A 23,401-nucleotide genomic window follows, 5' to 3' on the forward strand; every position below is an offset into this window, starting at 1 on the left:
GATTTAAAAAAAAATGCAGCCCCTAAAGCATACTTTCATTCTGTAACAGTTGAACACAATTAAACACTAGTACTCACTTCCATAGTGTCTTTTGAAAGGTAAACAACCCAATATACCAGGTTGAATCCTGCAAATGCCACTGGAAAGAGGATCCGGGAATACTGGTCTATTTTACTAGTGCCTCCGATTGCTGGTGGCGGTGCTGGTGGTGGCGGTGGCGGGGCTGGCAGGGGAATAGATGTTGGTTGACCTTGAGATGCACTATTGGACATTATGCTGGCTTCAGGGGACTGGTCCGTCTGAGAGGTTGTGGAGTTCACTCGCTTCTTCAGGTTACAATTGGAATCAGAATGCTGTAGGGAGAAAACATTACCAGATTCTCAGCTGTGAGATTTGAGACACATGTTTGCAGTTTCTTATATATATTTATTTATATAATATATTTCTATATATATTCCTCTTTGTACAGTTTAAAGTAGACACAAAATTAATACACATAGACATGCTAATGGCCAGAATCAGTCCTCAGATGTATATATGTGCACCACTCTCACTACATGAAAGATACATGCAGCCCTTACCCCAAAGAGTTAACAATCCAGTGGATTCACTGATTCTGCTTAGTTCTGTCTACTATCATCATAGCTAGGCTTGAAGCTTACCGAATCTGAGGAAGGAAGGTGTCCCAAGAACCTATGTTTCAGGGTAATGGATAAAAATGTTGGCACTTAAATTGGGTATAATCTCTGTGGATGTGAATTAGTGAAAACCTAAAGAGCTTTTTCAGTCATCCTCTGCAGAAACAGAATGACTGAAACTGATGATTGAAGTCTTCAGTAATTTAAATATCATTAGATTAACAAGAATACTTGTATGGTAAAATAGTGTTGTGATATTACTTCTTCACACAATGCACAATCAACACACAGTCAGCTTTGGCAGGGGATGTTGTACAGGCCAAAAGTATAACTGGGTTAAAAAACAAATTAGATAAGTTTATGGAGGATAGGTCCATCAATGGCTATTAGCCAAGATGGTCAGGGACACAACCCCATAATCTGGGTGTCTTCTAACTGCCAGAAGCTGGGACTGGACAACACTTGCCCTGTTCTGTTCATTCCTTCTGAAGTATATGGCACCAGCCACTGTCGGAAGTCAAGATACTGGGCTATATGGACCATTGTCTGACCCAATATGGCCATTTCTGTGTTTTTATATTTGAATTGTATAGCATGGTAAAATGCTGTTGGATATCTAGTTTTGGTTACAAAACTGTGCAAAATTCATTATTTGGACATTGATTTTTATGACAATCATTCATTTAAGAACATCCCAGTGTCTTATTGTAAAAGTTTTATGGCTTGATTCTTCAGCTGCTCCATGCATCGGACTTCATTTCAATGCAGCAGCTGCAGGATTGAGCCTTTAGCATATAAAGAGATGAACATGTGTTTGTGGTGGGTTGGATCACAGAAACCCCCTTGGAAACTGCCAACTGATGTGCCAAGACTACTTCTGCCCCTGCCAGCTTGGACCCCAGCACTCTGTCTTGCTGAGCCAGACACGCCCGTCTGCTCCAACACAGACCCAGGGTCTGAATTACTTGTCCCAAAGCTGCAGACTTACCTGAAAGCAGCTAACAGAAGTGTTCTTGCCTTTAACACTCAAATGCCAAACTCCCAATGGGGTCCAAATCCTAAATAAATTTGTTTTATCCTGTATAAAGCTTATACAGGGTAAACTCCTAAATTGTTCACCCTCTATAACACTGATAGAAAGAAACACAGCTGTTTGCCTCCCCACCCCGAGTATTAATACATACGCTGGGTTAATTAATAAGTAAAAAGTGATTTTATTAAATACAGAAAGTAGGATTTATGTGGTTTTAAGTAGTAACAGACAGAACAAAGTGAATTACCAAGTAAAATAAAATAAAACACGCAAGTCTATGTCTAATCAAACTGAATACAGATAAAATCTCACCCTGAGAGATGTTTCAATAAGTCTCTTTCAGAGACTGGACGCCTTCCTAGTCTGGGCACGATCCTTTCCCCTGGTACAGCCCTTGTTCCAGCTCAAGTGGTAGCTAGGGGATTCCTCATGATGGCTGCCTTCTCTTTGTTCTGTTCCACCCATTTACATATCTTTTGCATAAGATGGGAATCCTTTGTTCCTCTGGGTTCCCTCCTTCCCCCCCTTCTCAATGGAAAAGCACTAGGTTAAAGATGGATTCCAGTTCAGGTGACATGATCACATGTCACTGTAAGACTTTATTACCCACTTGCCAGCACACACCTATACAGGAAGACTTACAGGTAAAACAGAGCCATCTGCAGTCAATTGTCCTGGTTAATGGGAGTCATCAAGATTCCAAACCACCATTAATGGCCTACACTTTGCATAATTACAATAGGCCCTCAGTTATAGTTCATAGTTCTAGTTTCAGATACAAGAGTGGTACATTTATACAAATAGGATGATCACACTCAGTAGATTATAAGATTTGTAATGATACAAGAGACCTTTTGCATGAAGCATATGCCAGTTACATGAGCATATTTTTATAAAGTCATATAGAGTGCAACGTCACAGTGTTGAAACTGTTATTCTATTCTATGGTAATCTATAGTTAATATCATGCATTTACGGATAACCAGATAACCTGGTATTGACAATATGTCTTATGTTTGGTGAACAAAAGGGATGTAAAAGAATTATCTTCTTAGTATTCGGTATCACTGCTAGAGTATGAAAGAGAACCACGCACTTCTCACAAGAGGCCCAGATTCTGCTCATGGATGCACATGCTTATTTCCCATGGAAATTGATGGAAGTTGTATATGTGTATCACTTGCAGAATTTGGTCTAAGAAGACATAAACAGAAGGCAGTGGAGAAAAATAAGCTTCTATTTGCACAACAGATAATGCTTTTTCTTTCTCTCTCTGTTTCTACCCCTCCCCACACACATTTCTTTCCTGAATCCCAAGTCCCCTGCCCACACTAGTCAAGTAACTGAAGAGTAACATGTTTTGCAGATGGATTATAAGTGGCATACATACTGTGAGGCTATGTCTATCTGGAACACAGATGTTTGATTTTTGTATTTTCCAGTTACACTGCAAGCAGCAGACAGGTTTGAAGGGGGGATCATCCACAGATGTGTCACAGAAACAGAAAGAGGGTTATCCATGTGCACTGGCACTAATCATAATAATCCTTCTCTCTAAACAGACTAGCTGTTTGAGCCTGAGCCATTACTTCCGCTCAGAGTCACTATCCCATTCTGCTTTTGTGCCCTGCTTTCGAAACTGGAATGTTGCTAGACACACAATGTGGTTTGTCTTTAGATTTTGTACAAGAGGGCTTGGTCTCTCCACAGTGGAGGAAAATGAGCAGATTTTTTTTTAAAAAGTGTTTGTTATTTCATCCTATCACTTGTCAATAAACAGCATTCTGACATATATAGATCGGGACAAATTCTGCCTTGAATTACACTGGTGTAAATCAGGATTCAGTACACTGAGTCGAGGAGGTACCATGGTGTATAGCTGGTCGAAATGGGTATATCTACACAGCCCAGGTAGACAGACGTAGGCTAGTGGGGCTCACACTAGTGTTCTAAAAATAATTGTGTAGATGCTGCTTTGAAGTTGCTGCTCAGGCGGGAGCTTGGGCTCTGAAGCCCATCCCCATTCCTAGGCTTCAGAGCCCAAGTTCCAGCCCAAGCTGCAACTTCAAAGCACTGTTTCTAGAGCACTAGCCAAGCCCTGCTAGACCAAGTCTGTCAACCCTGGCTGGGAAGCTCTCTCCCCCAGACTGTGTAGACATCCATAGTGAAAAGAAAAATAGGCTCACAGGTTGCTGATGATGCTTTGGCAGAAGGTACATTAACATTCTATTGTTCCACTGTTAATGCAAAGATAGCAAATCCCTTTGTATAGGGAGTTGGTTGAGGGGAGCTGAGGTGGTGATTTTGTCAGTGGGTTTATTAATCTTTTTGTTATATTTACATTGCTGCAAGGGTGGGTTATCTGCAGGTACTTGCCGGAGGTTGTTTATTGGGGGACGTATTTTTAAGAGTGAAGTATTCCCAGAGCATGGTGTGGGCAGTTCTTTATTTAGTGTAGCACAAATTTTAAGAAATAAACATCCCTACCCATAGATGCTGGAACTGGGGAGGGGGGCAGGGATGCTGCCACATCCCTCTGGCTTGAAGTGGTTTCCATCATATACAGGGTTTATAGTTTGATTCAATGGCTCTCAGCACCCCCACTATATGAATTGTTCCAGCACCCCTGTCCCTACCATGCTATGAAGGAACATTCTCTTCACATCAGATGATGACAAATTTGGGGAGGTTTTGCCACCACAAGATACAGGTGATTCCTTTTATTTTAACTTCTCCCTTATGTTCAAGGGCCCACCTGTATATCTTCATTTAGCATTGCAGTCACAGAATCCTTGATCACAGATTCAAGGTGGAATATATTAATTAGTCCCAATTCTTGGGTCCCATTGAGCTAGACAAGATAGTTTTATGCTCCCAACCCTGGACCTAGCCAGTGGCTGGATGGCAACTGGAGCAATTAAAAGGAGCATCAAATTGCTTTAAGTTACACCTCAATGGCCTATTCCAGCAGCCAGGACACATTATTGCTCCAGCCATTAATGGCCAGTTACTTGGGCATGCCCCATACACTGAGGAACATCAGGTAGAGCTGGTATAACTCTCTGGAGGGGAAACCTCAAATAGCTGCTTAAACCAATTCAAAGATCCCTGTTTGCTACTTAAGCAATGCAAAAGGGGCAGATGGAAGCCTAGGACTTGGTCTTTTGTGTTGCAATGGACTGTCTTTACCAACACTATCATTGTAAATTATTCTCCAATTTATAATACAACTTTTTCTCAGCTACCAATGAAGACTCACCCAGAGACTCTGGCCATGGAACAGCAGCAAGAGGATGCAACAACTTGTGGCTTTCATTCAAATTAAATTGATAAAGTTTATGCATGAGGATGGGAGCCTGCAGGTTCTATGGCAGCTGAGCTCTGAATAGTTGCTGTAGTCATTACTTTTCTCTACTTGGATTTTCCCTTTTGAGTGTTTTCTTTGACAAAGAGCATTGAGATTAGGATACAGTGATGAAATTTGCCAAAACACTACACAGAAAGAAAATATATGAACTATTACAACTAGCAAGCTATGTTAATCCCTGCTTTTATGGGATATAATAAAGCAAACTTGTCCAGCGCACCTAACACAAAATCTCAAACACTGTTAGTTGATTTGATAAATTGCAAAAGAAACTGGCTCCTTTACGTGGCCTCTTTGCTGACAATGCAGATTTGTGAAGTTGCAGCACAATGAACAAAATTGCTCCATGCCTGCAGTCTGACCCATGCATGTGGAACTTTGCACAATCACTCAGAATTAAACAGGAGGTGCTGTACTGCATAGAGTAGTAAGGTGCTGTCTAGGACTAACTAAGGTCATACAACTAAACTAATTTGGATGTCCTTTGGATGCCCACAAAGCAGCTGGGAGTCTATTCCATCCAGATACTTATCACCCTCCATTCTCATTGACTTTGCTAGGGTTTTCTTGACACAACTCAGGAGGCTTTCAGCAAATTGCAGCATCAGGCCCTTACCTCCAGTTAGAAAAGATAGGGAAAATATCACTTTAGAGTGTATGTAATTCTGTATTCTAGCCTTCTCTATTTTTATAGCGATGTTGTGTGTATATTATGAATTTTGTGTGTACATTTTTCTCTTCATATTTCTAATTAAAAATCACTTTGAAATTATCTAAAAATCTGCCTTCCTTTGTACTGCGGATATGTAATTATGCTGTCAGTGCAGCTTGTAGCATGGCACTAAAATGAGCATCTTATGTATGTGCCTAGATACCAACAAACTTTAAAACAATTTGTACTTGTTCTTATTGCTGTCTCCTTTGCTCACTTAAAATTATGTACTTCTCCTGTCAGTACAGTGAAGTCAGAAGAAAATAATGGCAATAAACTCTAAACTTTCAGATAGAAAAATGTGATATTTCTTATCTCCTTTGTAATTTACTACGCTAAGGATATAGAATTTTGCTGTCATCACACTAGAATGAAAATGAAATTAGTGCCAAAGCTCAAATATGCCTGGACAAGCATTAAACAAGAAAAAAGCATGTCTCCTATGCTTTTCCCCCTTTCCTCTTATTAATATACCTATGAATATGTGACATTCCTACCAGTGCTACACAATGTAAATGAAATAACTAACTAGTGGCCTTAAATCCTCAAAGATTATTCAAGGGCCTAACTTCCATTATGGGTGTTAGGTGCTTGACTACTTTTGAGGATCTGGACCCTAGACACTACAAAACTTAGATAATAACAATAATTAATAATTGATAGAGCTTTCATTCTTATTTTTTTTTGTTGACCTAATGGCAAAAGGACTCTAAGAACACTCTTTTAGATCCCAGTGACATAGATATAGATTTAAAACCAAAACACCATTGAAAATATTAAATCTACTTCCAAATTGGGCCAGATTACTGAGCCTTTACTCACAATGGTGAGTACTTATTCATAAGAGTAGTTCCAATGTCAACGAGACCAAGCTTATGAGTAACTGCTTACCAGTAAGTATAAGAGGTTCACTGTCTGGCCCTCGATTAGTAACCTTCTCTCCAAAGTTCTACATTGCTCCCAACATCTATTGGTTCCATCACCAACATTTAAAACAGGTAAGGAATTGGCACAACTGAGCCCACAGCTGTTACTAACGCTATTAACATCTGCAGAAGAAACACAGAACTCCATTTGGGGATTGGTCCTGCTTTGAGCAGGGGGTTGGACTAGATGATCTCCTGAGGTCCCTTCCAACCTGAATAATCTATGATTCTGTGATCTCAGCAGGTAAAAAAATAAAAGCTCTTTTAAAGATTTATGATCTTGCTATCTCAATGCAGTTCCATGATATGACAAATCAAAATGCAGGCTGACACTGCAGATCCTCTGACAAAATATATTTATTTTATGTTATTTATGTTAAATGTTTAAAACCAAGTTTTGCTCTTAGATACACTGGTGCCAACCCAGCAGTTTAAACGGAATTATTCTGGAGTGGCCCAAGTGGAACTGTGAGCAGAAGCCAGTCTCTCCACTTACGTTGTGCAATCTTTGCAGCTTTTATGCAAAAAGAAGTGATATTCCTTCATCTTACTGTGCAATCACATTTGTTTGTCCTATTTTAATATGTGCTGCTGTGATTACTGAGATCAGACTGCAATACTGTGCAAAAATGTCTAAATGCTAGTGGGGAAAAACCCTCATATCGTGAAATACAAGACATTTAACATATATTTGTGTATGATTTCAACTCTCTCTTCTCTCTCCCATCCCTATCGCTCAGCTCTAGCTCTAGAAAACATTTAACTCATGTGGATCCAAATGATCATCAGTTACTTGCCCTCTCCTTTCAGCCACATCAGGATACTCATTAAACATGTCCAACATATTCTGATTGATGTAATCACAGGGAACTAAATCCTTTATACTGGAAAAACATCAGGCTCCTCTACACTTGAGGAATGTTGCTTAAAGACAGAATAAGAATCTTCTGCTGTCGGAGCCATATCCCTTTGTGGCTTAGGAAAAAGAGCTCTTTGAAAAAAACAAACAACAAAAAGCTTTCACAAAAATATTTAATTGGAAAGGGTTTTTATTTGTTGATTTTTTTTCACATTTCATTTGTTTATCGAAATGTCATCAAAAATTCTGACCAGCTGTATAGGAAATAATCCCTGTTAAGCTCTTTGACTGTCATGCTGCAAAAGCTCTTGGATACTGTACAACAGGCACCCATACTAAGTGACTTAGGTCCCTGTCCTTTAGTGTACTGGTGGACCCTGGCTCCCTCCTGAAGTCAGTGAGAGTCCAGAGGGTTCTAGGCACCTAGGGACCCGTGCAACACTTTCAGGATCTGGGCCTACTGAATAAAGAGAGCTGTGAGGAAGAAACAATATGATTCATATTTAAAACACATATTTGAAATGGAATAAAATCTAAAAGCTGCACTGCTTTCCTATGCTATAGATTCGGAGTTGTTTTTGATATGCTGGAACAAATGAAATTACTGTAAGAATAAAAATGGGCTTCCATCAGGGTCCAGATGCATTCTCAGCTTGTTGCTGTCATATTTTGGAGTGGAATGCCCATAGTTTTGTATTTCACACAGAGATCACCTGCGGCTGACAAATACAATGAGCCAAATTCTGCTCTGAGCTACCTGAGATAAATTTAGAGTGACTCCTTGGCAACCAGTGAAGTCACTCTGGGTTTGTATCACTTCACTGAGAGCAGAATTCAGCCCACTGTATCTGACTGAAAACAATGAAGTCCAAGGACTTAATGGAAGTTTGTAGCAACTCCACTGAGTATGACAAAATAGAATTTGGTCTTGTGCCTTCTCTATTTTTAGATTACAGAGGTTTGGTGGAGGATTATGTAACAACATATTAGCAAGAGATTTTGAATAAAAGAGGCATTTGAACAAAATTAACTGTCCCGAAGGGTGAGAGGGACACTTCTACTGTATTTTGAATGATTTTTGTAGTAGACAAAATTAGATTTGGAATTGTAAAATATTGAACATATTCTGAATCCACTTTAACTTGATGGGTTTAAAACTATTCAAGCAACTAAAGCTTTTAAATGACTCTTTGAATTTTCATCAATACTAGATCTTCTCTCTCTGGTCTTGTCTGCTACAATGAAATGTTTGGGTGCAACTATCTCATCGTTACTATACCACCAGTGGAAGTGTTATGTAAACAGGGGCATACACACCACCATATCACTTAGACTGGTTGGGACAGGCTTAGAGAACATGATGGCAAAAATGCTGGTGTCCTATTTACACTGTAACTCACCCCATTAATACCACTAATGAAATTGTATTGGTAGCACTGAATGATTCCCCGTCTAACACAGACACAACCCTTTTATATTTTCTGCTCCTGGGCTCTTCAGTAACTAGCCTAACCTTAACATTCTCCAGCAGCTTTCACTATCTAAGGAGTAAGTTCTATAAAGACAGAAGGCAGATGGCACTCTTCCTTCTGACACAAACACTGCTCACTACATTTCTCCTGAAACTCCCAACTGATAAACCTTAACCCCTGGCAATCACCAAAAAAACAAAACAAAACCCACCATCATAGTGGAAGAAAGGTTGGTTTTTTTTACTCTGCTGGAGAAATATTAGAACTGAACAGAAAAGGAGACAAGATCTGAGGGCATAGGAGAACGTGAAGATTTTTAATTAAGGGATTTCTTTTAAACACGTGATGCAGAGAACTTGGTGGCTACTTAGAAAGGTGGGGGGGGGAGAGAAAAATTTTCCTCTTTAAAACATTGTTGAGGGAGAATAGAACAGGGCCTGGTTAAAAAAAATTCTGACACACACAGAGGACATCTTAGAAAAGACAGAAAGTCCTGCAACAATAGTATACAAGGATCTAGAACAAGAAGAAATAGACCTTGCAGAAATCAGAGAGAAAAGGAACTGTAAAAGAAAGCAATGATATGATTTAGAATCAAATAAGGAGTAAGAAACCAAAGCATAAGAACTGAATAAAAAACAGAAGGAGCAGGGTTCTAGAAAGAGAAGGGAAAAGAGACTAGACAAATAGGAGAGTGATATAGCAGTAGTATACAAAACACAGACACACCTCCTTTCCTCAAAACACCTTCCTTAATGACATTCTAGTTCCTATGAACTCCCCTTGAACCAGGGCTGCCTTTTACAAGAATTTTTCCCAGCATGCCTTTATGAGGGTCAGCCCTTTAAATGTAACAGAGTCAAGCAGCTGCAGTCCTAAAGAAGTCACTGTTGCAACTGATTGCTACATCTCCTTCTTGTAATTCATAAGAACTCTAGATTTTTGTGGTTTCCCTTGGTTTTCCCTTTCCTATTCCTGAAGAGATGGGTACATCCTTATGCCAAACCAGCAGGGTGGAAGTGGAACAATATTCCACAGGTATAAACATCCTCTCTGAAGATACCAACTCTGAAATTCTGCTTGGGGAGAAGTTCTATGCACTGCTGTCTGCAACCTTTTTAAATTTGGAGACTTTTGTATAGGGCTTATATTGTTTGCTTGGTTGGTTTTTGCTTCTTTCCTAGTTTTAGATGCCATGTATTATTTGTAAATAGCTCTGTTAAGGAAAATATTTGGAGACTGTGTTTCTAGATATTTTACTACTCACTTGCTGGCTTTTATTGCTAAAACGGTGAAAAAAGAGGGAAGTATTGATTGTACTTACTTCTACAGTTGTTTGAGGCTTAAACCCTTGAGAGGGAAACTTTACAGAGTGCGAATTTCAAACTTCTTTGTTTGCTTTATTGATTTCTTCAAGGTCAGACTTTTAGCCTGTGTTCAGATTGGGCTACAGTGGTATGGAGAATATGTAAATCCCTTCAGTAGCTGTGGGAGCTGCCAGGCTTTTTAGACTCAAGCCCTGGCATGACTGGGAAAGCAGCTATATGGAGCAATGTCCTCAGCAGCCGGGCTCTCACTTCCTTTGCTTTGTAGCATCTGTTGCAGAGTCACCCCACAGCGGACTATGCAGAGGAGGGCAAACTGCAAAAAGTCACTTGCTGTAATTGCTCAGTGTGAAGTTAAACTGTTTGAATATGGGCCCTGTTTTGGGGAAGCTGAAATTCCTCTGTGATCTGCACTAGAGCTTGAAAATAGGGGAGTTCCTCTGTGAAAGGCAATGGTTCTGTACCTTATAGGGATTTTGCACCATTCTAACTTCACTGCAAGAGAGAGCAGAATCCTACCCAAAACCCTGGATTGTAAATTTCTGAAACCCAATATGAGGACTTTGAGAACTGATGAAGAGGCTGAGAATAATGAAAGTGCTGATTGGATTTTGGTATTTGATTGAACGTTTGCAACATGAATGTAATGCTCTTTTCGCTAGAGACTCTTGAGTTCTGCTAAACTCTCTGTTCTGTGGGAGCTGAGGGCACTCAGCACCATGAGGATCAGGCTCATGATGCCTTTGGCAACCAGTGCTGTGGGTGGGCCTCCTCACTGCTACTTCTGGGAACAGCAAATAGGAACTACATCGGGCAAGTTTTCTTGCCAGGCCTCCTTGAGCCACCTTGTCTTATTCAGGTTCCACTATACGTATTGGTGTCTTAAAAAAAATGAGGCAAAAATTTGTCTACCTTTGAAGAGGAGTTGGCTCTTCTAATATAATTTTTTTCTTCTGGGATCTCAGAATTTTAATGACTGCGGTACTTAAGTAAGTGTTTTACTGGATATAATTTGATGTCTCTGCCTACTGTGTTTGGACTCTAAATTGTGTAAAATTATATTTTTTCCCTTATTCAAGAACGCAGGACTTTATGGACCATTATCACATTGTTCTTTTCTCCTCCTTCTGTCCTCTATGAATTAATTTCATTGTTTATATATAATGGACGCTCTATAGATCATATTATATGTTCTTTAGTATTCTATATATTTGGGTCTTTAAATGGAACAAATGATGAAGAGCATTATTCAGGGATTCAGACCCGAAATGTCTTTCCAGTTTAGGGTTCTTATTCTAAGATAGGGATGTGCTTTTTGTTAATATTTTCTTTTGCTATGTCATGCCAGGTGATCTATTTAACTTAGTATTTTGATATTTGCCTGAGTGATTTCCTGTGAAAATCTATATTTGAAAAAAAAAAGGGGGGGGGACTTAAAATCTTTTAAAGTGCTCCTTGTCTTTAGATCTGTAGCATTTTACCTTTGTAGCATTAATTTGCTGTTATAATATACAGCCCATAGGGTATGTAATGTCCTCAGTCAAATACTAATAATTCAGTCATAACAACTGAGCCTTTCTCAAATGTCATGACATTTGAAAAAAATTATTTTATCTGAACATTAACAAATATATTATCAGCTTTTGTTGTAAGTTTTGATGAGGCAACTTATTATTAAGGTTTCCTTAGAATGATAAAAATGTAAATATTCGACATGCACATCTAGATTTACTTTACGCTTATTTATTTACAAGTTTCATCAAAATAAAAATATACTTTTTCATTATCCATTATTGCAAACTTATGCAAACTCTATCACACATTACTAGCTTTGCTCAAGTCAGTCTTGCTTGAGTTTTTGTTTGGTTTTTTTTGGGGGGGGAGGGGGGGGTCTTTAACCTCATTTTACACAATCTGGGCAGGAAAAAAGCCCAGTTTTCTGAGTTGTAATGTGTGATACAGTTTCTTTAAATTTTTATGAAAGACAAAAGATGTTATGAGAATAATCTGCTTTTCTTTATTTTGTCTGTCTTTTCTGGAGTCTCATATTTCTTCCCAATGCTAAAACAAATCTCTGTTAAAATGCATTGCGGGCTTGTCTAGACACACAGCTGCGGTATAAATCTACAGTATGCTAGTTGTCCGTGTACACCCTGCTACCATGCATTAAAAGTTCTCTAGAACACTTTAATCTACTCTGCTTTACAGGCGTATATTAAAGCACACTAGGGGACGGCATACTGGTGCACTGTAGACCTGCACCTCAGTTTGCCACACGCTGTTTTTCTAGGCAAGCCCTAAGATTTATGAGCCCAATTCTTCTGCCACTGATGTCAAGGAAATGTTGTTTTTTTATTTCAATGGGGAGCAGCAACAGTAACAGGCTGTACAACTACACCTTTGTTAGTAAATGTACCCTACTACTTTTTAAATGGTTTGAGATACACCTAACCTATTACAGTTTAAGTTGTACTAAAACATATTTAAATAGAAATGTTTTAGCTAGGGAATTTGAGATTTGACATAGAGAAGCAGGATGGCTTTGTGGTTAAGGCAGTGGAATGGTATTCAAGAGAACTGGGTTCAGCTGTGCTACCCACTTTCTGGGTCACCCTGGGCAAGTCCCTTAATCTTTATGTGCCTCAGTTCCCTATCTGTAACCGGAGATGATGATAATGTTAACTTAGCTTGGATTAGTGTTGTGCATATAAATAAACTGATGTTGATGATAATGGGGGCTGTATCATTAGTTAGGGAGACTTGGTAGTGAAAATATTTAAAACCAATTTTCAATGATTTAACATATCTTGCTTTTGATACGAGAAAGTATTTCTGTCTCTCGCATGTGCTGAATATTTACCCCTCTTCCTTTAAAACTGTATCTCAGTGGCTTTCTCAAAGCTTCCACCAACACAGCTCTTTATGCAAGTAACAGATGCCAAGTTTATGTAAAAGCTAATTCCCCTTCCCCCAGTTGACCCACTTATGGTATGTATATAACAGTGATCCAGTAACCATCTAGCCAATGCACAGCTCTCACTCTTTTTTGAACAGTGCCCTGCAAATTCTGCAATCTTACTATGATGTAGTCTGCATTCTGGTGATTATTTCCCTGAATCACAGGACTTACAGCATTGCTTGAAGAAAGTATTTGTGTGTAACGCTCTAATGTTGTTTTTCTTTAATTATTTTGCTTTATATAAATAAGAATGACTGAAGAATATCTCCACTTAGTACAAACAACTACAAATGAACTGCTTTCACCTTCTGACGTGAGAGCAATAACTTCCTTGACGTTTGAATTGATGTGACTCAGTTATGTAATCTGTTCCAGACTAAGATCACTTTAACATTGTTCAATTGTTTTGCATTCACTACTTTGGCTGTCTCATCCTATATGATGCTTATTATTAGAAAAATGAGCAATTACCGAGACAATCTCGTCCTCTGCTGGTACAGTTGCTGCTGCTAGTGCTGCTGCTAGTGCTGCTGCCCGGGCTGCCTTCCTCATTGCTCTCTGAGTCTGAAGATTGGTAAAGTAGTTGACAGCTGCAAACTCGATAAGTGCAGAGAAGACAAAGGCAAAGCACACAGCTATGAACCAATCCATGGCAGTAGCATAAGACACCTTGGGCAAAGAGTGGCGCGCACTGATGCTTAAAGTGGTCATTGTTAGAACTGTAGTAATCCCTTTAAAATAACAGAATGAAAATTAAGGTATTAGGATTTTGCTTATATCCATATTGCTTATAAATTGTTATAAATGTATAGATTACACTTCCTATTGTTTCAATACTACGCTCCCTATCAGATGATTAACAGATTGCAAAGTACTCCTTGTGCTTCAAATAGTTCATATTTGTATATCTAACCATAGTGAATAAGCCACCCTAGACTGTATGCCATATTTTAAAATGGTACACAAATGTAAAGTTAAGATACCCAGCCAGTGAGTAAGGGTTCTCTCTAGAATGATGCTAAAACATGGACATAACAGCATGCCTGGAAGCACCACTTTCTAGAGAAGGAAGTTGTAGGAATGACATGAGGACCACACAAGGCAAGTCCCATATAAGAAAGGAAGAGCTCAGCTTTCAAAAACCTATTTTACCTATGGGTTAATGAGCACTATCTATTGCAATAATCCAAGTTAAAATACTATAGTTTAGTAACATGTAATTTCAGCATCCTTCTCCACCCACCCCACTTTGGGGTTACATTGAAGGGACATAAGATGTCATACAGAACTCATGGGAGTTCTGCATGAAGACCAGTGGCAGGATAGCTTCCAAGATCAATGTTAACTCTTTACAGTGGCAGGTGGGTCTGAGGATAGCTTATACTGAAGTAAATAGATTGCAGAACACTGCTTCTCTCCTCCAATGATCAGGAAAGGGTGGGTGGGAGGTAGAAAATGTTATGTTATGTTGTATTGATCATCAATATGCTATGAATGATGCTGAACAATGAGAATGCAGTGTCATCACATACTGACGTAACACCTCACTGCAGCCTCTGGACTATGTGAGTTGATTATTTTAGGGTTCTCTCTGCAACTCACTCTCAAGATGCAGCTTGTCAACTATCTGCAGATGAGTACCACTGTTCCAATGTCATAATCTAACATGTTTTTAATAAAATGCAAATAGAAGATTTAAAAAAAAACCAATATCTCCTGTCCCCAACATTTGGCAGACATTTTTATAACAGAAATATAAATAAGTCTGAAGTATAATTCAATGTCAAAAGTCCATGACTCACATATGCACCCGGGTGAACTTTTCAAGATTATATGTGCTGAGATTAGAACATGGTCATGTGCTATTTAGCAATATTTAGTAATGTAATGATGGATTCAGTGTCTGTATAAATACTTATCACTACTGGAATTTAGATATTAGGAATCTGGAAGATTCCTATCAGTGAGGGCTGAATGATTTTAGAAGGTGATTTTCTTGAAATGCTCTGGACTGACAAAATCTGCCTTATCTCACAGAATGCTAAAACACAGTTGAAAAAATTTGTTTATCTTTGGCTATAGATTTTGAATATTTCTCAGTAAGATTTAAGAGAGTTCAGTTAAAATCACTGTAAAACTCATTTTATTTCACTGCTTGCATTATAAAATTTTGCTTTAAGAATCTTTCCACCTCTGAGATTTTAATGAATATGATAGATCAAAGTTCAAATTCTGGCTCCCAGTGTGATACGAAAACAAGAGAAAGCTGATCGTATCTATCTCTGCATAAGATTTTCCATCCTGAATCTATTAGCTAAATATTCATATAGAAGGGACTCTTTGTGAGGACTCTGAGACAGATATGGAATCTGGATGAAGTGGTGAGACCATGAACACAGTAGGTGTAAGCTAAAGGATAACTTGCATATGACTCTTAATAAGGCATACTTAGAAATACCCATGTTCTTTATTCCACTCCAGGCCAGGAGTAATACATATATAGGGAAAAGCATATTGGGAATCCACTGCCCTTTTTGAGTACATAGCAGTACAAAGGAGTATTACTGTACCTGAGATGGTTCTGCCTACCACACTGTTTCTTTCAGAAGTTTCTAGCAAGCAGATCTTTATGACCCCTGCTTCCCCTTCATCTTGGGATCATAGCATTCCTTATTTTTGTAGACTGTAATCTTGCACCCCTTTCTGAGGGAGTCGATCTGCTTACAATGTTGCCCCTTTTATATAATGTTGGAATTGGTTTTCGCAAACTAGCTTTAATCTCCCATCATTAATTTCTCCTTTCCCCCTCTTTAAACCTTTAATTTGGGGAAATTCAGATGACTTTTCGAGCCAAATTCACTTAGATAATAATTATAACATCAGTGTTGTCCAATGTTATACATAATGGGATGTCAGGTCTTCCATTTTAAACCTCTGATTTGTCACTGGGCCTGATAATTTGCTCTAGGTAGTAAGGAACTGAGCCTGAAATCATCTCTCTGGAGTCAAGGGAGTTTTCTCTGAATAAAGACTGCAGGTTCAGGCTGTAATGGGGATAAATCCATCAGTCCTTACCCTGCAGAAACTTTCAGTATAGTCCTGAGTTAGGACTGATGGAATTGGTATATTTTTTGTACAAAGTGTCAGGCTTGCTATTACTAATTTTTCAGCAAAACTGGCAGTGGCACTTGCATTTACTGTGTTTTCTAAGAATATTCCTCTGTTCCTAATTCTGTATTTACTCTTCAGTCTGAAATGGCTCATAAAACTGTCATTTCAGATGTCTGTAAATATTTTTTTAAAAATCAGTCTGAAGACCTATTTACCCAATAGACTGAGCAATTCCAAATCCCCCATTCAGCCTGTCAGGTGAACAGTATACATTTCACCAAATATGCCATGATATGCTTCCGATCATCTGTAACTGTTCCATGAACTACACAGTACTGGGAGTGTTATATTATGATGTCAGATTGTCAACCCACATTTGTTCTATACACACTGCACTTCAATAGCAATAAAGCACCCTTTAAAATCTATTATATCAACTCATCCCAGTATCTGATTATTCTTTATAGTTTTGTCTGAATACTTAAGACAATAAACATTAATTTCCACATTTTCAAAAGTGGTCTCTAATTTTAGGTTCCAGATTTTTGTTTTTTTAGGGTGCCCAACTGCAGTTGGGATTGTAAGAATGAAGAAGCACGCACAACTCTATTTCAAGTCAATGAAAGTCGTGTGCGCTTGGCACTTCTAAAAATTGGGCCCAAGGTGTCCAGTGGCTCTAACATGCACATGAGTAGCTGAACGTATATTAATAGTTCCATTGCAGTTAAGTGAGACCCATAAAAGCCAATCCTCCTCTCCCCTGAAGTTGGGCAACCAACATTTCTGAAAATATGACCCTAGATCCTGCAGTCTTGGTATAAAAGGCAAATACAGGAGTTTGGTCTGTACAAAGACTACAGGACTGGGCTCCAAGGAATTTACAATAATATATCTAGAGCTGGTTGAAAAATAATATTGGGAAAAATGCATTAAAATTTACAATGTTTCTCCATTTTTCATTGTAAATATTTTTGATGAGAATTTTTTGTCCAGCTCTAATTATACTCCAGTCCTTCTCAACCATTTGGTTGGTGGAAGTTCTGTCTTTGAGGTTGATGGGCACAGTACAGGTCCAAAATTAAGAATGAAGTAAACAGAAGAAGAGTCTAACTTACAAAAGCTAAATATATATATCAGAGATGAGGATCCAAAATATAAAATGGATAGTCCATCCTTTAACCCAAGCCATTGGAGAGAAGGCATCCCAATGTCATGAGAGACAGGCAGATAAGAGAGCTTGTGATAGGGGTTTAGTTTGCATTTTGTTACTCTTTTAACATAAATTGGAGAAGTCTATGAAAAGTTAACACTATACATTTAATTTTCATTAGTTTTATTGGTAAACCTTTCTTTGAATCTAAGTATTGATTTTAACAGAATACAAATCAAGAGAAAACCTCTGTTCTCAAATCTGAATGGTGGATCTTAACTCTCAAACTCTCCATGCACATATGCCCAGAATGTCTATGGATACCACACAACAGAAACGGTCAAAATTGACCATGTAAATTTTCTGAGAACAGAATTCTGTTCGTAGTAGGATTTTTTTAACATTATTTATTTGGTTTCAAGACAATTAATTATTTTTGTTCCCTGGGATCCATTAGCTTTTTCTTCCTCTACTTAAAAACCAATTCCCATCACACTACAGTAGCTGTTCAATACAGTGGATTCAATACAACAAATGAATTTCATGGTAAAAACATTAATACCAGCCACAGTTCTTGCTGGAACAGATTCTTTGTTGATCCAAAACACAACCTGAGACAGGACTACAGTCATGGTGCATGGAATATATGTCTGAATGAGATAGTAGCCTATTTTCCTTTGCAGATGAAAATAGAGCAGCTGAAGTGAATATTCACCTGCAACAAACAAGCAATGAAAGGTGATGAATAAATGGAATGATGACATGCTGTTGCAGAGACTTTAACACAGCATACCAAAAACTGTTCTAGCTGGAACAGACTCCTTATTAATCCAGAAAGACACCTGAGAAAGAATGACTGTCATAATGCAGGGAGTATAAATCTGTATCATGAAGTAGCCCATCTTCCTTTGCAAGTGGAAATAAACTGTCATTATTACGTATTCACCTGTTAGGAGACAAGTATGTCAGCATTATTTTGGCAATATATGAATGAACATTACTGGAGTAAACTTTGGAATGTCTTAAATTAATATGCTGTGTTTTGAGGAAAGCAGTGGCGAATAATGGGCCTTCTACTATATGATAAAGTTTAGCTGATCAATAGAAGCTAAAGTGAATCAACTGAGATAAAGAGAAAAGGTGAATCAGTTATTATTTTGATATGTTGTTCTGCTACTGAAAAAGCAGTGTTCCTGAAAGTTACATTAAACTTTGCCCACCTATGAGCAATATGTTGAAAATCAATCTTTTGCAGGAAACAAACAAAACCTTTTCAGCAATTTTAGTTAGGGGAAGAAGAGTGAACAGTTAGATAAAAAAGGAAAGCAATTTAGCTGGTTTCCAATGAGTGTTTTATAATGTGTCAATTCTACATGAGGCTATGTCTTACCTGTGTTAGATTTAATTGTTTCACTAGACACTGTTTGTCCTATAAGATCATACTGGAGGAGACTGGAAGACTCTTGTGGTACTTCTACTGAATACAGAGGTCCCTTTTTCCATGTGTAAATGATTTCACTTTTTGGATAGGCATCTGGGGTATCATGGAGGAAAGAATCAATAGTATTAATTATATTACAGTAGTTTTCAATGGCCAAAATAAATACTATGGTCCCACTATGGTAGGAGTTGGTCCCTACCATTACAAACTCTTTCTAGTCTAATTAAAATTCAATTCTAATTAAGATTCAACTCCTGAGCATAACAAACAGGAGAGGGGGACAGGAATGATGAGGGTAATAGTAATAATAGCTTCTCCTTCTCAACCTTCCTCTTCGCCCTGGCTCCCATGTAGCTAGCATCTCCACAGGACCCTTTTCTCCCATTTAGCCACATAGGAAGGGCAGACAGTGCTCATGCCCAGGTTGAGAACCCATAACATAGACTAATAACATGCCTCAGCTTGAGGGTTTTGAATTACATTCAGGTTCTTTTTTATTCTAATTTTAAAATTCCCTATCAATTCATAATGCATTTGTGCTCCCTTAATATTTGTCTTGTTTCCCTCTATAAATAAAAGGTGATCCTGTCCCCATGGCCTTTGTATTTATTTCCCCCCCTGTGCTACATAGACTACAACCACCACCCATCTACCTACCATTAAAGGGGCTTATTAAGAAACATAAGCTATTACTATGGCTCCCTGGGATGATGGGTCCCCCTCTCTCTACGTAAGCCTCCTCTTGATGTGGTGTATCTGCCACACATGTGGGTCTCTGAGACTGTCAGGGCCCTGAGAGGTATCCCACTCACTCTGATATTGCCCACAGTAGAGGGGTGGTTCCCTCCAGCTGAGGGCAGAAAGTCTGGTGATTGCAAGTGGTAATTTCAGCATAGTTCTTCATTCAAAATATACCAGTTTCTTTAATAAGTGAGAGCATATAACGATAACCTTTCTTCACTGCTAAAACAACAGATTTATTTAAAAGGTACCAGTATACACTTGGCTGCGTCAGAATAACAAAAAACACAATACAGTTTATAGCCATGAGCTTGCAATGAGATCCACTACCCTGGATTCCGCTGACTATGCAAAGTCCTGGTACTAGTGGTATGCATGAGCAGATTCTGATGTGGGATATGGGCCTATAGTTAATTAACTCCTATTAAGGACCCCATTTTCAAGTTCTTAAAGTCACTAACAGGCCCTACATCCTGTTGTTCAAATATGAATAAATATATTAAAAAATCTTAAACTTTTACAAAAAACTTACAGCTCCCAAACTTCAATGGACAAGCATGCCCATCCATAGGGAAGTTTACCAGCCGCATGGGACAATCAGCATTAATGGTCAGTCTAAAATACATTAAAATAAATTGTACTCAGTTCCTTCATTAACAGTTGAAAACAAGTTCAACAGGAAACAGCACAGCAGAATCTTACCTCATCGTATAGAGAATAGTTCCATTCTGCATAATTCTGAAAAGTTTGTTAGGAGTTGTCATATTATGAGCAATTGACTTTTTTCCATTTCTAAAAAAGGTGTCTGGTGTCCAGATCTTACTGACCATTAAATTGTTCAATCTAAGAATTTCAGTTGGCCCACTAAACTTCAACCTCTCATCAGTCCAAGTCTGCCGAAAGAAAACATCCATTGTGTATTCCTACAGGAAAACAAGTCAATCATAGGTCATGGCCAAAAGTACTGACCTAATATAACTCAGTGGAGGACATAACACAGGTGGTAACCACATTTCATTCACCACTGCTTAATCGCTTTAATCCTATTATCATTAAGTAGTTGCTAAAAAAAGTCAGTCTATGAGAAAAATATCCTATTTTCTTACTATTTTAATAAAGAGCTGCGAATTAATCATTGAACAGATAATTTGATATGAATACAAAGAAAGTTCATTTTGCTCTCACAAAACACAATTTAATTCAAATGACTGCTGTTGTAAGGAGATACAAATGTCTAGTTTTATATGCGTTATGACTGCTAAAAGAAACTCTCAGTACTTAGTGACAATGAACAAAAAAAGACACCCTCAATATCTCTTATGCAAATTATTTTGCATATTTGCTACAAAAATCTTATACATATTCATTATAGTGTGATTACACAGCATGTCAAGTTACTTCATAGTGCTATTGCTTTCAAAAACTTTTTCTAATGTTCATGTCAAACTTTTCAAGGAGCATCTAAAGTTAGTCTCCTCAATCCATATTTAAGCACCTAAACAAGTTACTCAGAAGCCCAAATATAGACACCTAACAGTAACCGCCCAAGTTAGAGAATACACAGCCACTGTGACTCATAGCTGGAGAGCGAACACCTTTTCTAGAATGCAAATATGCTTCATGGTTATTTGGGGAGCATGGGAAATAGTTTCGTTTCGATGGGTTAAACTCTTGCTATTGGTTTCAATGTACGTTCTTGTAAACGAATAACTTTTATAGGAGTCTGCAGCTACCTGTATTCGGGTACCACACCTTATAGCTTCGACTGCTTTACTGAGAAAAGGAAAGGGTGGAGCTCATCAATATTCCCGAATTACTCATGTTTTTGTTTTACTATTAGTCTGTTTCCTAATATGCAGCCCTGCTGTAAAGCTCTGCATTGTAGCACAGATGCCTAAAACCTTCTTAATGGTGCTTGTGCATCTTTAACCAAGCCTTCCTTTCATTCAACACTCAGCAAAACAACAGTCGCTCTCGTTGCCTTAGCTTGGGAAACAAACTTATTTGCATCCCATTCCTCTCAAATGTTCCTTGCAAATGCTGCCGAAATTGCCTGGCCCGTTAGGTTGACACCATTGTGGAACTCGCTCTCTGTAAATGCTCTCTGCTCGGTCCCTCAGAGACAGGGATTGTCAAGAAGATTAAACCCTAGTAATCTGCTCTAATGACAGTCCACTCAGATGCCACCGTAATGAATCCTGGAAAACAAGACCAGGGCCAGGGACAAGCGAAGCTCCCATGCTGGAAAGATCCCACGGTTTGTGCGGCAAGAATGTCAAAAAAAGGGGAAGTGTTACCGAGCCCCTGGTGTATGTAATTTATAACGAGTCTTACCATCTCCACGTCTGACACGGGCCCGAAGCTGGTCACATAGATATCCGTTTTGACTTCTGTAACAGCACCTAGCGGACATTCAAACAAGCTCTGAGCACTGCCAGGGTCACAAGCAAAGAGATGTGTGCTAGCGACAGGATTTCCCTCAGCAATCCTCCTACCTGCACAGCAACCTGGCTGGGGCATGAGCGTGGCCCCGGGGCTGTGAAGGAACTTGTTCCCTAGTGGATTGCAAAACAAACGGGGTGTACGCAGGGAACAACGTTCACTTTGACCTCCTGCTTCTGGATTGTGTAAATCAACAGCGATTGTTTCTCCTGTAAACCACTCCATTCTGCAGGGGTAATTCAGATGCAAACTTTCTGCAAACCGCCACGGTCTCTGTTTGGAAGAGACACGTCTATATTGAAGGGGGTGGGGGGAGGACACCTTCCACTGGTGTGACTTTCCCTAGGAGAAGGGGGTAGGAATCCAGGGCATGCAGCTGTTTCCTCTCTAAGATCGATTTTGGGCACAAGGGGAGGGGAGCGCTACAGTTAAAGATACTGGGTTTCCTCTACCTCCAAATCCAGGTCGGAGCCTGTTGTCATATCCATCCAACAACTTATCCAGAATTCGGGTGATGTTTTCAGAGTACAGTTTCCCTTCATCAGTCTGGCTCCCCAGCGCCTTGTCTACACTGCAATTAACACATCAACAATGCCATCATCCAGCCAGCCCTTCCCCTTCCGTGCAAAGCCAACAGTTGCTTTTCTTTAGCCGGGGTCAGGGAAACACACCAGGAAACATACACCCCGCCACCCATCCCCTTTCCCCCATTGACTCGATTCCGGGCAGGGCACTTGGGTTGCTTTAGTCTTTGATTGTCTTTAGTATTGTTTAAGAGCTTACTCACCAGATAGTGATGCACATCCAAGAGAACAACCAAGCCATGCTTCAGCACCGCGGTCAGGACTCCCGGCTAGCCTTCTGCCTAGTCAACTGGAGCAAGTTCCATAGCCCATCTTTTCCTCTCTCCCCTGGGAATGCCCGGGGCTTTAGGATCTAAAAGTGCAGTTGTGCGGGTGGAGTTGTTTGTTTTCTCCCTCTTCTGGTTCGGCACCCTCTTGTGCGTGTGTATGCGCGCGGTTTGATTTCCACGCCGCGGTTCAGCCTCGTCTGACTGTTTCAGTTGGGGAATTAGAGTTTGAAGGGACGGTGCACGGTCGGAGAGCAGTGACAATAATCGAATAAGGCATTAGGGGAGATTAAAAGGAAGAAATCCACTGCTAGTTTTGGCATGGAATTAGCAGGGACCCGTTAGGAAATCTGGAAAAGCGCTGGCATCTTGCTG

General features: G+C 39.2%; 1 protein-coding gene across 1 annotated transcript; it reads right to left on the minus strand.

Moving 5' to 3' along the window:
* Nucleotides 1-59: 59 nt before the first annotated feature.
* GABRA6 (gamma-aminobutyric acid type A receptor subunit alpha6) lies at nucleotides 60-23,001 on the minus strand. Its single transcript, XM_045027840.1, has 9 exons — nucleotides 22,964-23,001; nucleotides 22,629-22,747; nucleotides 22,069-22,136; nucleotides 20,437-20,657; nucleotides 20,267-20,349; nucleotides 18,943-19,086; nucleotides 18,346-18,498; nucleotides 13,763-14,022; nucleotides 60-353 (listed from the first exon to the last, which is right to left on the minus strand). The coding sequence occupies exons 1-9, from the start codon at nucleotides 22,999-23,001 to the stop codon at nucleotides 60-62; spliced, it is 1,380 nt and encodes a 459-aa protein (XP_044883775.1).
* Nucleotides 23,002-23,401: the final 400 nt, after the last annotated feature.

Source organism: Mauremys mutica, chromosome 8 (genome assembly GCF_020497125.1).
Source record: "Mauremys mutica isolate MM-2020 ecotype Southern chromosome 8, ASM2049712v1, whole genome shotgun sequence".
In the NCBI taxonomy this organism is placed as follows: domain Eukaryota; kingdom Metazoa; phylum Chordata; order Testudines; family Geoemydidae; genus Mauremys; species Mauremys mutica.